At 37.7% G+C, this 17,471-nt stretch overlaps 1 protein-coding gene across 1 annotated transcript in view; it reads right to left on the bottom strand.

The window, feature by feature from the left end:
* The window catches only part of MTA3 (metastasis associated 1 family, member 3), a 179,162-nt gene that overhangs the window by 14,985 nt on the left and 146,706 nt on the right, over positions 1 to 17,471 (bottom strand). Inside the window, exons 18-19 of the mRNA XM_009325345.1 lie at positions 11,830 to 11,861; positions 4,267 to 4,421 (exon numbers count right to left, since the gene is read on the bottom strand). Of these exons, the coding sequence (XP_009323620.1) occupies positions 4,267 to 4,421; positions 11,830 to 11,861 (187 nt within the window). The remainder of the gene's footprint in view (positions 1 to 4,266; positions 4,422 to 11,829; positions 11,862 to 17,471) is intronic.

Raw genomic sequence — 17,471 nt, 5'->3', positions numbered from 1 at the left:
TGGAAAACAAATGGGAATTATGCTGGCATTTTCCCCCAGATGTGCAGATACTGATACAGAACAGGGGAGGAAACTGCTTTCAAATAACTACAGCTTCAAAAAAACCACACCAAAAACCTGAAATGTATGAGGATGCACATTACAACTCATATAAAGTACATTCCTGTTCTACTCTGAAGAGCAGATCAGCACCTAAAATATGTTGAACTTCAGATGTAAACTCCAGTCTTTTGCTTTCAATGATACATACGCTCACACTAAATTTTAAGCGTACCTGCAAGCACTGTTGAACTGTGGCCTGAGCGAAGAGTGAAGGGCATTGCTCTGAAATTCTAGAGTAACTCCAAGGGTTACCTTGGAAAGCTTAGATGATACATAATTTCTACAATTATTTTCACTGCTCTGAATATTTAGCTCCCTACTAATTCATCACTACAAATGTCCGGACTCTGTGAGGAACTGGATATACAATATTTAACTTCACAGAAATATGATTGGTGCTTAAATTCAGAAGGGGAAGGATGATAATTTCTTTTTAAATACCTTCTAAAATGGAGCTATAGGCATAAATACATATATTCATCTTATCTATTGAGAGATAATAAAAATTAGAATGCTCATGTGTCGCATCTTCGCCTTAGCATAAAATCCACTGGTACCTTATTTAGTTTACCACCAATATTACATTTTTTTTCTCAACCAACTATTGTAGTATAATTTTTTTTAGCGAAATGTCTGAGAAAATTTACCCTCTAGACTCCCTACTTGATGTTTTATAGAAATACGCATCTTAAGCCTTAATTCACTGCACAAACAAAAAGTCTTATGATGGAGAAATAAAAATTGTTATGGACTGTTGCAAAAAAAAACATTATACTGAAAAATATTTTCCCTTTTGCAGGCTGTAATTATACTGAAAAATATTTTTCCTTTTGCTGTAAATTGCATGTGTCAGGGCAATCCCCGGTATCGATATAGGCTGGGGGATGAAGGGATTGAGAGCAGCCCTACTGAGAAGGACTTGGGGGGACTGGTGGATGAAAAGCTGGACATGAGCCAGCAATGTGCACTCGCAGCCCAGAAGGCCAATCGTACCCTGGGCTGCATCCAAAGAAGCGTGGCCAGCAGGTGGAGGGAGGGGATTCTGCCCCTCTGCTCTGCTCTGGTGAGACCCCACCTGGAGTACTGCATCCAGCTCTGGAGCCCTCAGCATAAGAAAGACACGGACCTGTTGGAGCGGGTCCAGAAGAGGGCCACAAAAATGGTCAGGGGGATGGAACACCTCTCCTATGAAGAAAGGCTGAGAGAGTTGGGGTTGTTCAGCCTAGAGAAGAGAAGGCTCCGGGGAGACCTTATTGCAGCCTATCAGTACTTAAAGGGGGCTTATAAGAAAGATGGGGACAGACTTTTTACCAGGGCCTGTTGTGACAGGACAAGGGGGAATGGTTTTAAACTAAAGGGGGGTAGATTTAGACTAGACATAAGGAAGAAATTTTTTACACTGAGGGTGGTGAAGCACTGGAACAGGTTGCCCAGAGAGGTGGTGGATGCCCCATCCCTGGAAACATTCAAGGTCAGGCTGGACGAGGCTCTGAGCAACCTGATCTAGCTGAAGATGCCCCTGCTCATTGCAGGGGGGGTTGGACTAGATGATCTTTGAAGGTCTCTTCCAAGCCAAATTATTCTATGATTCTACAATTCTATGTGTCTGTCTTGCATGTATTTTTAATGAACAAATACACATGATAAAACAGACCAGATCCTGATGCAGCACAAAACAAGTGCCCTAAAGTATGAGTTGTTATCTTGATTCAAATGGGATGATTATTTCTGAGCTGAGTGTTCAGAACATATTTAAACACCTAATGGCTGCAAACTGGCAACTGATTTTTTTTTTTTTTTCATTCTATGGCAGGACTGCATAAATTGTTTACTGCTTTTTCACAAATGTCTCCTCCCTAGATATCTCATCCCATTGCAATTATATTGCATTCAACTGTGTCACGGCTGTGCTCAGCTACATGAACTCCTATCACAGGACAGGCTGGCTCTCAGGGACTAGTGTCCATTCACTCTTCCCCCTTCTTCCGCCAAAGAGCAGAGCATTTAGTTGTTGTCTTGGGCATCAGTGCATTCCTAGCAGCGGAACCAGGCAGCACTTTCCACTTCGAGTTGTAAAGGCTGGAGGTAAGTGAGAGCCAAGAGGAGAACAAGCTACACCATCTCTTCTAAATAATCTTGGAGTAAAGGTGAAGGGAATCAAAGGACCAAAGGAAAAAGTTAGAAAGGAGAAAGCACACCTGAGGTAGGGAAGGAATCAATGGGGATGGGATGGGGATGGGGATGGGGATGGGAAAGGAAAAGCTCTGTGAGAGAGAAGGAACAGATCTTATGTGAAACGGAGTTTCAAAGGATAAAATTTTGCTGTCTCCTATTAGTTACAGTTTTGAAGATTAATGTGAGTGAGGCACTATTACTACTTGTGTGTTGCTAGCACAGAAGGAAGGTGCATGCACATGTACTGGCACTGAACCTACAGCGTTAGCTCCGGTCAGACTGGGAACAGCTGTACCGGGGGGGCTCAACCCACGCCAGTCCTCGATCATTCCCTGCTCTGCTTCTTCAGCACCGGCCAGAGTGACGCAGCACAACATTTTCAGGCACCTCCTTGTTTGAGGGAGTATCAATGAGGTCTAACCGCCCTATGTTCCCCATACCAGGAGACTTCAAACGTTGCTTGTTAAACTTCTAATGATTTGGAAAAGAACAGCAGACACAGAGTCCTGAGGACTAAGCCACTTGTTTACCACCACCATGGGTGCGGAGGGGGAGACAGTGCAAATTCTGCCTTGCTGCCTGGCCCGGGTACGGTGTCTGCAGCCATGGGAGTGGGGAGAGGAGTTTCCTAGAATTGGAACAGGCAGGGATATCATGGACAAGTGTTTTGCAAAGGCAGGATTCATCTCACCATAGTTCGATCACCTAGAATTTAAACATCTAGTCTAGGCCAGTTGGCTGGGCTACTCTGAGGTCAGTAGGGAGAGACAAACATTGTCAGTGTAGGACTCATCTCATCCTTTGACAGGCGCTTCTCTGTAATAACTGAAAAAATTTTTGAAAATTCTAAAACTTCTAAACCAGCGTTTTAGGTTACCAGTCTCACTTTGAGGGTATAATCACTAGGGATTAGTCTGATACTACTAAGCTCTTTGCATCAAAAAACTCTCAAAATAGTGAGTGCTATCAATCTGGGCTAGATATCAGAAACCTAAGAGCTCACCATCCTCCTATCGCTCTCTGAATTGTTGCATTCCTCATACAAAAGAAAAATGAAGTGCCGTATTTAATGGGTTTTGAAATAAGCACCAAATTGTCACGTACTAGTATTTTGACTTCCCTAGCTGAATCTACCATAAACGGGACTAAATATGCACATTTTCCTTGGTTAGCTCTGTATTTAGATATGTTCTTTCTCTTCCCTCATTTCATTATTTACATTTTTGTTCAACTACCAGCTTTTCTAGGCTTGTGAAATAATCACAGAAGTGACGAGCAGCCTGATGTTACTTGCCCTAATAATCTCCTTGCTTAAGCAAGATTTTAAAGGTTTTTAAATAACAGGCCCAACAACCACAGCTTACAAAAATAGACTGTAACTTCTTGTCTTAGTCTGAATTAAATCAGGGAATGGCCAGATCTTAACAGGGGAAGAAAAGAACAGAGGAGCCTTCAGAAAACTAGTGACTCTTCTGTGATATCAACCTCTACTGGGAAAAGCAAAAGCTCATTAAATTTTACCAACTCATCTGTAAATGAAAGACTGAAAAAGATGATCGTCTTAGGTGCTTTTAAAGGAAATCAATTTCTAGCCCGGAAAGCCTAGAAAGGCTATATCTGCTCTATATTTCTCTATTGTGTGCTATATATTTTTCAAGTTCTGAAAATTTTAGAATATAACCTACATTGTGGATGCATTTACATTTTGGGGAATGATCAGAGGTGCTTTAAACTTCGTTGTATATGAACTACAATTAGTAACAATTAAAAAGTTCTAATCTTTGCCACAGAGAAGTAGCCCTGGCTGAATAAGTCTTATTAGTGAAATACTGATAATATTAGTATCCAAGAGATGCAAAGTTTTGATGTAACGTTGCTCTTCACTGTAACGCAACCTCAAATAATTATGACAAAAACTTATTCAAATAGTGGATCAATAACATGTATGCAGTGAAGCCTCGTTCCCTGCTTAGATCTCATTTCTCTTACCTGGTCTCTTCTGTAGCTATAAAGAAACCATCATCTGAAGCATCAAGCCAATTTTGCCTCTGTCTCTTGATCACTGGAATGGTGCTTGTCTTAATGGCACTTGCACTGGCTTGCAAGGCCTTACCATTAGTCATATGAACCTGGGGAGCAGCACGCTGAAATCATAACAAAAAATGGGAAAGATATTTGCCTGAGAACAAGCATAATTCTGTTAACTAATTCTCCTGTAAAGGGCAGGTGCTTACACACAGCACCCTTCTCAAAAACCAGCTGGTCTTCTTCAGTAAGTACCTGGGGGGTCAGATAACACCCTGTGCCCATTGATGTGTTTTATACACAGCTCTGAAAGCTCTTTAAAAACTGAATTATCTATTGCTAATGTCATTTTATACAAAGAGAAATTGAGGCATGAATCAATGCCGTGAACTAAGCAGTTCCGCAACAGAAACCTGCTTACTTCAGGAGAGAATTCACGTTTTCTGAGCAAAACCCCAATATCTCAACCAATGAGATGAGACTTGTTTTTTCATCAAAGTATGGCATTAATCGGATTTTTAAAAAATCTATACTTCTCACTTCATACATCCTTACTCTCTCTGTCTGTCTTTTTAAATAAACACCACTGTATAAGACACGTGCTGCTAACCTAAATGGAAGCAGGGTAACAAAGGTTTATATCACCTTGCTGGTGCCATGGTTCTTAGGTTCACTCACCAGTCATTACATATTAGAGCTGACCGCAACATGTCTGCCTTCATTTTAATACAGATAACCTTAAACAGTGCATTCATTTTTCACTAAACCTTTACCTGGAATAATTGTGCAACAAGAGAGCAAGTACTCAGATCTAATGAGAGAAGCTGTCATCTCATCCAAGACAAGGAGAGACTAAGAATAATATTTTCAATACAGTCTCTAGGTAACGTTTTGGAAGAATATCCCATGACAAATATATTCATTTTGGAAATAACAGTCTTGTTTGCCACATGATCCATTATCAGCAGGACTAAATAACAACACTATTTGATTAAAACAGACATGTTAGAAGACATTATACAAACATGAAAGTTTTGCTTACTTTATCTCACAAGGATTCAGCATCATGTTTTCATAGGAAGAAGTACTATTTCTTGGTGAAATAATACAAGTATTCCCTCATTACTGATAGCATTTTTGCAATATTCCTAAAACGTGCACAATTCTGCACGTTCGTGGGAGTAACCTCTAATTAGGGGACCGATTCCATAGACACCGAGTAAGGAAGGGGCTGGTAACATCCACAAAGACTGGCAGAACAGAACACAAAACTGATCTCAAATCATGTCATAAAAATACAACAGCCAAAAATAATAAACAATGGCCTCATTTCTTCTGCACAATTTTTACACTCGTATTCAATGTATTATATTCACATTATGCCACAACTTTTAACATACCCCAATCCATACCATTTGCTCCCTCCAGTAGGACAAATTTTATGCATTCGACAAAGAATTCCAGCGTTCATTATTTTAGTGCAAATAACTGAATAATCGCCTCTATGATTCCTTAGATATGATGTAACAAAACCAAACAAGAACAAAAAGAGCAACAAGACATCAAATTTGAGCGAGTCTCTCTGAAATACAGATACTCTTTCTTAGAGCTAAACTATTTTCCTTTGTCTTAGAAAGAAGTAAGGCTTATGGTGAATTTAGTTGCTGTTGCACATAGTTAGGCTGTAAATCTATCTTTGCAGTCCACCTAAATATTTGCCTAAATTTTTCCATTTTTTTATTTGGTGTCTAGACTGAAGTTTGGTTTTCACATATTTTTTCGTGTTGGCTTTGGTGGAGAGGAAGTAGTAAAGGACATGCTACTGGAAGTAATTCAGCCGTTATTTAGAATAAATTCAGGATAAAATACATAGTTTGGATGAAATTAGAAATTCATGAAAGTATTTGACTGATGATCTGTTAGTGTACAAAGTGGATAGTGCTCAAAAAGTGAGTAAGAATTCATACATGGAAAATGCTGCCGTACATCAAATTTCACAGTACATCCAAACTAGTTATTTTTATCTGGCAATGGGCATTGCCATACGTTACAGAGGAACATTCAAGGGCTCCAAGGGCAATTTTTTGCTGTGCTTCCCCAGTCACAAATGGTTTTAAGTTATCAAATATAATGGTTTATATCTTTTCACAGGCTCCTTTCTAATACACCACTGAATGTTTCCTTTACTCAAAACAACACGCACAGGCAAAAAATGTTCAGGAAATGTACAAGGTACAAAAAGTGCATTTCCTATGGCATAAACTCTGAATAACAGTTAAGCCTCATGGAAAAAGTATGTGGTTTTTCATAATGCTTTTTACCCTGGCAGAGACAGATGTCATTACTAGTTCTGAACTTCTGCTTTGTCTACTTTTATTAGACCCTAACTCTTATTCCAGGCAAGATATAACATTACAGAAAATAGTGCAAGGGTTACAATACAATCTCTTTTCTGTTGCATCATATTGGTTAGAATTTGCTCTTTTATTTTGCTTCTCCCCCAGTCCTTTCAAGCTATTTGAAGAAATTAATTACATTTCACTTAAGAACAAGAGAAAATAAGACCATTGTTCTCCAGTCTGTGTGCTAGGGACCACATTATCTTTAATTTCTAGTTAAATCAAAACAATTGAAGTTCTCGAACAATTTAGGAGTAGAAAATCAGTTCATTAGTTCCTCTCAAAAAATATATTTACCACTGTGAATAAAAATGAGCTTTCAATGCCACTGTCATACTAATATCAACACCAAGAACAAAATTAACTTTCAAAGTACTTGTTAAAAGTTTTTTTAATTTTTTTTTTTATCACACCCCCACACCCCCCCCCGCACACAGTTACACTAGGAAGGTTATGAAAGCCTCAGGAATACTACCTGTACCACCACAGAAGCCCTACTCAATCAAAAAACCTTGCATGCAGAAAGCTCCAATAATTTCATCATAACACTGCCATGTGCAATTAGCAGCTGGCATTTTGATTTTTGACTGTGTACATCACTAATAAGCTGTGCTGTCATTTTGCAACAAAACCACTGGTATTATGAGTCCACATACCAGTGGCAGATCACAGAGCAGCACCTGAGCAGCAGGAACTTTACCCAGAGTTTGCTAACTGCACGTTGGACACATCCTCCTCCATGCTGAGTGACTCCTTTCTCCCAAGTTTTTCCTCAGCTCAGTCTGGGTACGTTCATTGAGATCTCTTGTACCTCTAGGACAAAATTGTTCCATGCCCAAAAGACATCATGAGAAGACCTATCTTAGAGTGCAACTGAAAGAAAAACGTCGCAAGGCTAAGGCAGCTCTGGTTCAGGCAATGTTACATCCAATAAAGAACACAAATATTAAAGCCAGCACAGAGCTGTCTGGGAAGTTTTACCTGCCGAACAGGAGGTCTCCATGCTGCAGACTGAACACATCGTCAGAGATTTCTGAGACCAAAGGCAATCTTTTCAAGGTCTTCAACAAGGAGGAGTTTATGGGAAGACCTTTTGCTATGATGTCTTCACAGCTTCACCCATCCCCTGCTAAAACACTTCTCTGGGGGCACCATTCTCAGGTACTTCTCTCACAGGCTGGTGCACAGCTCAATTTTTGAGAGCTGCTTGCAAGTGCTGCTAATCAAAACTCACCTGGCAGGGGCATGAATTTCCCATTTGCATACACAAACGTTCATTTCCCAGTGAGCAACTGAGACACCTCCAATGGTCAATGAACGCAACAGTCCCTTTCATTAAGAAGCTACGTAAGAATGTGTTTCTCTCTACTAAATCTTCTGGAAGAAGCAGCACTCATTCAATCAGCTACTAATTCAATCAGTTGCTTAACTGTAAGTCCAGGTCTTTCAATACAAGGTGCACTAAGCATAAGGCTTTGCTATGTCAGAGAAACAGAGGAATTAGCCGTATAGCATCACTAGACACGTGATATGTGCTGTAGGGGCAGCTACCAGTCCAATAACATTTAGATACTATTCCAAAAACATCTATAAAGATAATCCGAACACTTTATGTTAAAGTGGCAACTTAAGACAGCATCTCTATTACAGAGGGTAAATCTCCTATCCCCACTGGCTCCCAGAGAAGTTTCAAGCACAAGGATATTAAGATGCATGTTGAAAGTCAGAGAGGAATCCTGTACAAATTCAGAAATGGGACTCAGATCCCAAATCACAGTGGAGGTTCCTGTCTATGTTTCTCAACTTGTACTGGGATATAAATGGCTGAGCATTTATCTATTGAGAGCCACTGAAGATTCTGAAAAGACATCCAGCTTTGAAATAAATACATAACACCAACAGGCATTGTAATTATAAAAACTAACGGTGAATGTTTATGCTGTGACTGAAAGAATGTTTAACTCGATTATCATAAACTCCTAAATGGACTTGAATGTACGATCTCTTACATTTTTCCTCATCCTGTCAAAAAGGAAAAAATTCCCGTTGCCTTCAGTTAGCATTTTTAAAATTCTTGCTGCATCTTTAAACAACAAATCAAATCAAACAGAGCAAAAGAAGCTTGCTACATGGAGAAAAAAAAACACTAGAAGAAACCATGCATGCTCAGATGATTGGTAATAATCTATATTAATTGGTCCAATATATTTGACCTAATTATACAGGATATAGTGTAAAACAAGTGTGGAATTAAGTTAAGTTTAAATCAGGTATTGATTCTGTTTTGCCACACCTGAAGTGTTCTTATTTGCAAAGGCATTAGCATTATACCTCTAATACGCATCAAGGCTTGGGGCTGGTTTAGTTTATTTATTCATGGAGATTTGAGATGAATGCAAAAATTACAAAACACAGCCTCCACACAGCATGGAGTCGCAAACATTGATACTAGCATGCAGGCACACATTCATTTTGGGTATAGAATTTCATTTAAGAAACTCAAAGGCTATTAAAAAAAAAGATCTTCACACAACAGATCATATACAAGAAATTAACCAAATTGCCAACACAATTATTACTTTTGAACCTCCTGATTTGTTATCAAACCTTTCGCAAAACACCTAGAATAGATGTAATGCTGAAAATCCAAGTCAATGACTTTTCTGTGCAAGGGGAGGGGGGAAAAAAAAAAAAGAAAAAAAAAAAGACAACAGTTGACTTTCCAAAGCATCTGGGCTAAAATACTACAATGTTTATAGCCTCTGTATTTCATTGAAGTTACACAAAAGCTGAATAAACCATGTCTTTAAAAGCAGCATTTTTAGGTAAATATGTATTTATAGAAATCAGTAACGAAAGACTAACCTAGGTGTCTATCCACAGAATAAGAGGAAATTCCTTTTATGGTTAAAACATAGAAGATCCTTTCCCTCCTTCCCTCCCTCCCTAGGCCCTTAAAATTTTTATAGTTTTTTATTTTTATGAACAAGAATCTGAAACAAAAAATAGGGAGATATCACTGTATTTAAATACAGAAGAAGAATTCTTATAATGTTCTCAGAAAAACTGCACTTCTTTTTCCTTAGCAAAGTACACTCTATTCCTCATTGGCTTTAACATAAACCTGAATCTTCAGAGACAATCCACCACCCATAAATGCAACTTAAAAGGAGTTCAAATACTTCGCCTTGGTAAGACAAAAGCTTTTTTACATCAAAGCATCTGAAGCAGTATACAGATTTGCTGCTATACCTCTCACTTTCTGATTGACTAAAGATCCTGCTTTAACTTTTTATCTGTTACAATATTAACCATAATCAGTCAGAAAAAGGGGACTTTATTTCAGAGTAATTATTTATTGCAGTAGTCATTCAAAAATGGATCTCAGCAGTATTGCTTTACTGTGTCTGTATTGAATAGATAATCTCATACTGTTTCTAATGCAAGCAATAGTATATTTTCTGGCTTTACTGACATATTCTACCTACTCATTGGAGAGTGAGAAATCTTCCATTGCACATTCAGTTATGCTTTAATTGCAGAGAATAGTGGACATATTGTTATAACCTTTTCACACTAACCAGAATACTTATTTTTAATTGTACTTTTATTTATGTAAGTGCAATGGACAATTACCGCACACTGACTGCAGAACTTTAGTCTGAGCAGTCTGAGTTATTCAGCAGAGAGGTCTGGAGAGGTTCACAACGCAGGAACCTCAAGAACTCGAGCTATTTAAAAACTTTTCTCTTATCTCTTTAAAGTCTGACCGTGTTTTGGTGTGAGGACACATTTATGTAGGCAAAACCCCCATTTCCTTGGGTCACTTTTTAGGGCTGTTTTGATACATTAATGGAAAAGAGAGACATGAAATGTGTTATCTTCAGAGTAAAATTAATAGGAAAAAAAAATGAAGGGAAATGAAGAGTGTTTTCACCAACTTCAGCATTAACCTCTAGCTCTTTTCCTGACACCAATGCAGAATTGGAAAAATATTGAAAAAATTTTCAATCCCTTCCAAAGTTTTATAGCAGAGGAATACACTTGAATAACTATGCATCTTATTTTGAAATGGGTCTATTTAAACCAAATTCATGACAAACAAGGATTACATCACATCCAGTAGAAAACCAAAACATCAGTTTTTCCAGACGTATCTGTACTATTTTGAAATTTTGTGATCTGTAGTCCTTACCTATTTATTACCCGTTTGCACTGGATATTAATGACTATTGATGATAAAGGCAATGAACTATATTTACCCTTTGTCCCCTGTTGAATCAAGTATCTGTGTGGGAATTTACATGTCCCACAAATGCTGTACATACTGAAGAGGTAATAAACTTGAAGGGACACCCTGAAAACTGTAGGAATGAACACAAACAAGCTGACATCATGTTTTGTTGGGTTTTATTCTAAAATTTCAAAACTCGCCTCAAAAATTGGTCTTTTTCCAAAAGTGGATAGCCCTCCCCCCAAATATCATTCCCAGTCAGAGAAAGGTTTGCTTTATGTGAATTTTTGTTCAGTCCTTATCTAACTTTTATTAGGAGTTTGAAACAGAAAGAGACTGAAAACATTTCTCACCCTATAAAAACCCAAGGCAGACACTAAATCCATGACATTTTTATGCATAAAACTTTTTAATCTCATTTTTGAAGATGTATCTCTCCGTTTAAACTTTTCTCTGTTTCTGAAACCCAAACTATCAAACTCAAGGTAAAGTCAGAAACCATCCTCACAGGAATGTGATGCAAGAAATTACTCAGCGTATGTTTTGAACTTTAAATGTGTTCTGACATGCGATACACACAGAACACAAGATATTTTATCAACATTAATTTGACATAATCAAAAATCACTTAAACACATAACATACAAAATTGTAACTGGATTTTTCACTTATTCAAACTGACAGCACTGCTACTTCTTAAGCTATTCAACCTCACATTTTTTCCAAGACTTCCCATGAAATACGATGCAGACAGACTCATTTTATCTCTACAGTGATACTAGACTTTATAAAAAAACATGCCAATGGCTTAGGATACCACTATATCCGCTTTGTTTTCATAGGAAAAATCATATCTATAGATAGATCAATACCTATAATCTCCTCTATACTTACCATTATTGTTCTTGTTGTATGGCTGGATGATTCTGGAAAACAAAAGAACCACAGCACATTAGAGTATTGTCTTTAGCCATAAAAGCCCTATTTTCTGATGCTCAGCCTGCAGGCTAAGATGCTACTGTTCAGCTACAACAACGAACATATCAGAAAAGCAGAGATTGGAAAGATTTCTCATGAAACGAGCATGACAATCATCACTGGTCCTGAAAATATACGGCAGACCATAGCATGCTGTTAGCTGCACTCATTCTCTTTGCTTAATTATCCTCTTCTGCAGGAAAATATAAAAATGGAACTAATTCATAATTCATGTTTCAAGAAGTGGGTTTTTTCATTTTGCTTTTAACATATGGCATCATTTAACATGGAGGATTAGCACTGCAGAAAAAAAAACAAATAGCATCAGCATAATTCCATTACTATTCCCACTTGAAAAAGCTTTCTAAAACTAGACAATCCTTTTTCTAAGAATTTTGAGATGGATTCGCAGTTTGAAATTGACAAAGTATATTGAGAAGTGTAACATCCAGAAATCTTAATTATTCTCTCCTATACGATAAATCAGGAGTCAGTCAACTGAACTCACAGTTATATTTATATAAAATTGCTGAGGAATCATGACTAGCCCAATGGCTAACATAGATTTCACCCCACTGTTTAAATTAAATTACATTTGCTTTTTTTTCCTCCCAAGGACAGAAATCTCACCCTCAGGCTTCAAAATGCTACAGTTGTCATATTACAGCCATGTTCTTTTCCGAAGCAGTATAACTGCAGTAACTAAACATCCTCCTAAACAGTTAAAAAAACTGCAAGAAAATGCGCTGCTGATCCATAAGACGCAAGATGATGCTACTAGCAATCTCATAGACTTGCTCAAAAATTTGGGTTAGACATCGTATCGGCTATAGTACACAAAATTCTTAAGGAAAAGACATTTAGCAACACTACATGAGTTCTGGGTAAAATGTACACAATTCTGCATGAATTGAATCAGCAGAGCGTCAATTCTGCAAGTGAGATAAATGTACGATAATTACAATGGGTTAGTTATTCTTGCCCCGGTTCCAAATTGCGATTCTTATGGGGGTTCCAACTGGCATCACTTACACAAAGAATTCTCCAGGGGTTTTGTTATTGTTAAAAATAGTATTAAAGAGATTAAAAGGACATGAGAAAGAACAGCTGCACATCTCTTTCTGAAAAAAATGGTAACTACACTCCCAAACTGGTGTTTCTTTTTCATTTTGAGGAGTCATTTTGACCAGTCTGAAGGTACAGTTCAACCACTGATAGAAACAAAGACAAGCCATTTTAAACATCTCCAACTATTTAGAAACTTCAATCTGATATTCAGCAGTAATTCCTGTATCTAATTTACATTTACATTTGTATAAGTCTTCATCCTTAATCAAATCTAATTAAAAAAAAAATATATATATATCAATACAGGTACCAATAACTTCCTATCAATAAAGGTTCTATAATGTGAAAACCTACCTAAAGCCTCCGATATTTTAGTTGTGAGCGCCTCCCCTAGCCCCCTTTTCCTCTCTTTTCGCACAAAAATTATCGTATATAGAAATACATTTAGGTCACCTTGCCTCCGGGCAAGTTTTAAACTGGTAGTATAAAAATTAAATACTGTGACAGTCTACTGTTTCCTGATTCCTGAATGTATTTGGCACTGTTATAAAGTAAGAGAAGATCACAGTAGAGTGAAGAACTCTATAATCTGTTCAGTTTTTATCTTCACAGTAAAGTTATTTTTGTTATTACAAGTTTGTTTATTTTTTTGACATCCCGGTGAAAGAACATTTCAGGACCTGAATGTTCCTGAGAAAACCCAAAGACTGCATTCATGGAAGTATAACCACCTGAATAACTCTTGAGACAAGGACTCGTTCCATTTATAAGCCCAACTACCCAGAAAAAAAACCCAACCAAAACCCAACCTATCTCCAAGAGCACAACTGCATTTCCTGAGGAATCCTCAACTTAAGCAGAATTATCAGGTTAAACAAAAAGGATGGGGCAGCTTCTCTCTTGAAATACAGAGAAGATACATTACACAGCACTTCCAGTCACCCCCAAAAAGATCAAAGTGAATAAACAAAAATCCCTATTTTTTATACTCAGATACCACAGTAATAAAATCTTCACTCTTACTCAGAGGTGCTAGGCTTTTGGCATAGCTTTATATGCCAAGTCTAAAAAACCTGTGCTTAGCCATACTCGGTCACCCTCTCAGTTCCACAGACAACTGAGTGAGAGAGAGAATATCTCCCTAAAGGGAACTGACGAACAGACGAATATACCTGGAGGCTGTTAAGCAGCGTATTTTTGAAGAATACTTTACAGACACTTAAGGCAATGCCAACAGCTGTTAACTCCAGGATATTATCATATTGATAACATATTAATAAAACCGAGCAAAGAAGTGAAGAAAGATGTGTTATATTTGTAGAGTAATATCCCTGGGTTCTATCATACAATAAAAATATTCTCTGGTTTTTGCATCTCTTTTTCTTAGCTTTTATTGCTGTAGATACTGAAATATCATCTAAGTTGCCAAACATCTTTAAGAAAGACCTGAGTATATCCATAAATAAGAGTCTAGGGAAATAACTGTTTAATAAGTAGACATAGTCAAAAGATTCTAGGATCTAGCAGAGACTACTAATTAAGGTGCCATTGCTACACAATTTAAACTCTTACATACTCTGGTACCCAAATATTTAGATTTTAGAACTGAGGAGACACTGATTTCTTCCAGAAAATAATTACACCCTGATTTGGCAGGATTCTGACCAACGTTTATGCCTGAACACACACCAGCCAATTCTGTGGAAAACTTTGTTTTTAATTAAAGCAACTAAGGAAGAAAGCCCTTGCTTCCAATTAAAAGGCAGTCATGCAGCATTCAAAAAGGTGTGTTTTACAAAAGGTCTGCTCGCCCATGCAACCTCCAATGCAGCTTGAGGGCAACAGAGCTTATTTAAAAACCACAAATGTCTCGGTGTTCAACAGAACAGAAAACAAAACCCTGGATTTTCAGTTTCATCTGCCAAGTTTTAGAATGCCTTTGGGAATTCAAATAATCAGGCTCCAATTTCAGTGAAACTGGCACCAATGGACACTTGGTTTATAAATGAGTTCTTACAGCAAATGATTTTCTGCAAGGCAATAATCTGTACTTGCATTTTTTCAGTAGAAAGGAAACTCCGGGATACAGAATGATTCTCCCCTTACGGCCGATGAAGTGCTAGTGAAGTGGATTACTCCACTTTAAACAAAAATGGTTAGACAACATTGCCAAGAAGGGGTTTTGGTGATCTGATGCGAGTAAATGACAGTAAATGCAACTTCAGTACTGACAAGATGTTTAGAAGTTTATAATTGTGGAGAAATTGATGCACCCAACGGCAGAAACTGCCTAAGATGTTCGTATGCTCTTTCTACAACATAATGAGTACGTTGTAAAAAGAAATTTCCTTACATTATAAGTTGCTTTACCAATCATACTGACCAATCCAGTGTTCCTCCCTGTTTATGGGCACTAGGAGACTATAAAATTTCCCACTGTAAAACCGTTTAAGGCTAAATCAGAAAAAGTCCGCTGCTAAGGGGTGGTGCCAGCTACAGAACTATGTCAAGTTTATATATTATTCCCCAGCAACATTTTTTTTTTTCCCTTAAGGGTTCTTCAAGCCAGGACAGAAACCACATCCTTAATAACACTCCAGTCCTTTTCCAGCTGTTCATGTGTTATGTTTATATGTGCTATTCTTTAGTTTTGCCGACAGGAAACTTAAGTTATCTGATATTCATCTTTCTCTTTTATATTAACAGGGTCATCAGCAATACTAGTGGGTGAAAGGTGCCCTTTTCTAAACCTTCCAGAATAAATACGCTTCAAGATAACGTCATTTAGACACGTGGAAAATAAAGGCAGACGTGCAGTAGTGGACGTGTTTAATCCTAGTAACACTTGCAGCTTATCGTGGTACATGAGACTGTGAAGAACCTTTTCACTCAGGATGGACCACCTTATGAAATAAGCTGAGAAAGGAAGACTGTTTCGTTATTTCTTCTCAACTCAGGTTATGAATATTTTAAGTAACCAAAATAATTGTTTTATTCCTACCAGTTTGTGGCAGTGGAACAAGTGACATTAAGTGTTACTTCAAAAGTATTATTAGAAAAATATATATCTTGTAATCATACTAAGAATGAGTTTGACTTTGAGGAAGACCCTTAGTCTCCCAAGATTGAAGTGTGAAACACTAGAGAAACAATATACAGACAACAAAAGCAAAAAAGCACAAAAACATACAGAACGATCACAAAGCATTTTCCCCAGACACGGGAACTTTCCCGTTACGCTGCCTAAGCACTTTCTGAAGGTGCCTTCCACGTTGCATTATGTAATAAAATTGTTAAGAACTACAGCTCTGTAATCACAGCTTACAAAAAATAATCAACCTACTTGACAGTAATCATACACAGAAGCACTTTAAGTATGAACTCCAGATCTCGAATCCAGAACACGTAATTCATGAGGTAATGCGCTGCTAATCCTGTTATCCAACAGACGGGATTCTCTTTCTGCAACTTTAATTCTTTAAAATAATACTAGGGGAAAGTCGTGATTGCAGGAATTAGGTTCTGGTTATCTGCATTGTGTTTTGAATGCTAACTTGATTATAGTGTTGTTCTTATTGTTTACTCTTTTAAGAGCTGATTTATTCTGCCAATTAGAAAAGCCAGTGTTACTGCAGTTTCATGCCTACTCACTACCTGCGTATAAAAAAAGAAACACTGATTCAGCAGCAAAAATGGAGCAGTTCACCATGAAGTGCCCTTTCCTCCATCTGCAATCCCACCTAGCTTGCTCTTTCTAACCCCTGCTGTTATTAGAGTTATCAGAAGCACGTGTTACGTTGGTGAATACAGAAATGCAATGCTATAATCTTATCCTAAGTATTCCTTTCCTTAATCCAACAAAATGTAAGTGATGTCTGGCACGCTCAAAGTGGTGCATCAAAGCATGAATGCAACTCGTTTTGGGCTTTTTGTGAATCAAATGTAGGCAAAGAAGCCTTACAAATCCAAAGATGCATTTTTGAAAGAAAGGAAATAAAAGCAAAAAAAAATAATTTGCAATTCAATTTCTAGTGTACTTCCACCCTTGGAAATAACTCACATTTCACAAGATATAGTAAGCCTGAGAACTACAGTTGAATGGAAATTGTGTTTTGACTTTGGCAAAACAAAAGCAATTGCTCTCTATATTTAAAAAACCCACAACACAGTGCTATGCTATGCAAACGCTTAGGGACACTTCTTTCCCAGAGGAAAATCAAGGAAACATGGGTTTGCAGAAACGGTTTTGCTCCTCCCAAGTCCTCCTGTGACCAAATTCATCATAGAGAAGTCACGCTGCTTACCTTCACCCACTGAAAAAATACTCTGCAGTTTGAGCAGTCTTCAGACACAGAATGGAAGACGGTTCTTTTATTTGTAATCAAAGAACCTCGAATACTTGGGAGATAATTGTAATGTGAATTCAACGTAGGCAAATGATGACCGCACATTTATCATTGCAAGACAATAAATCATTTTCTCAACTTCCA

This window comes from Pygoscelis adeliae, unplaced genomic scaffold (assembly GCF_000699105.1).
Source record: "Pygoscelis adeliae isolate BGI_AS28 unplaced genomic scaffold, ASM69910v1 Scaffold96, whole genome shotgun sequence".
NCBI classification, from domain to species: Eukaryota; Metazoa; Chordata; class Aves; order Sphenisciformes; family Spheniscidae; genus Pygoscelis; species Pygoscelis adeliae.
This window is presented reverse-complemented; position numbering and strand designations above follow the sequence as displayed.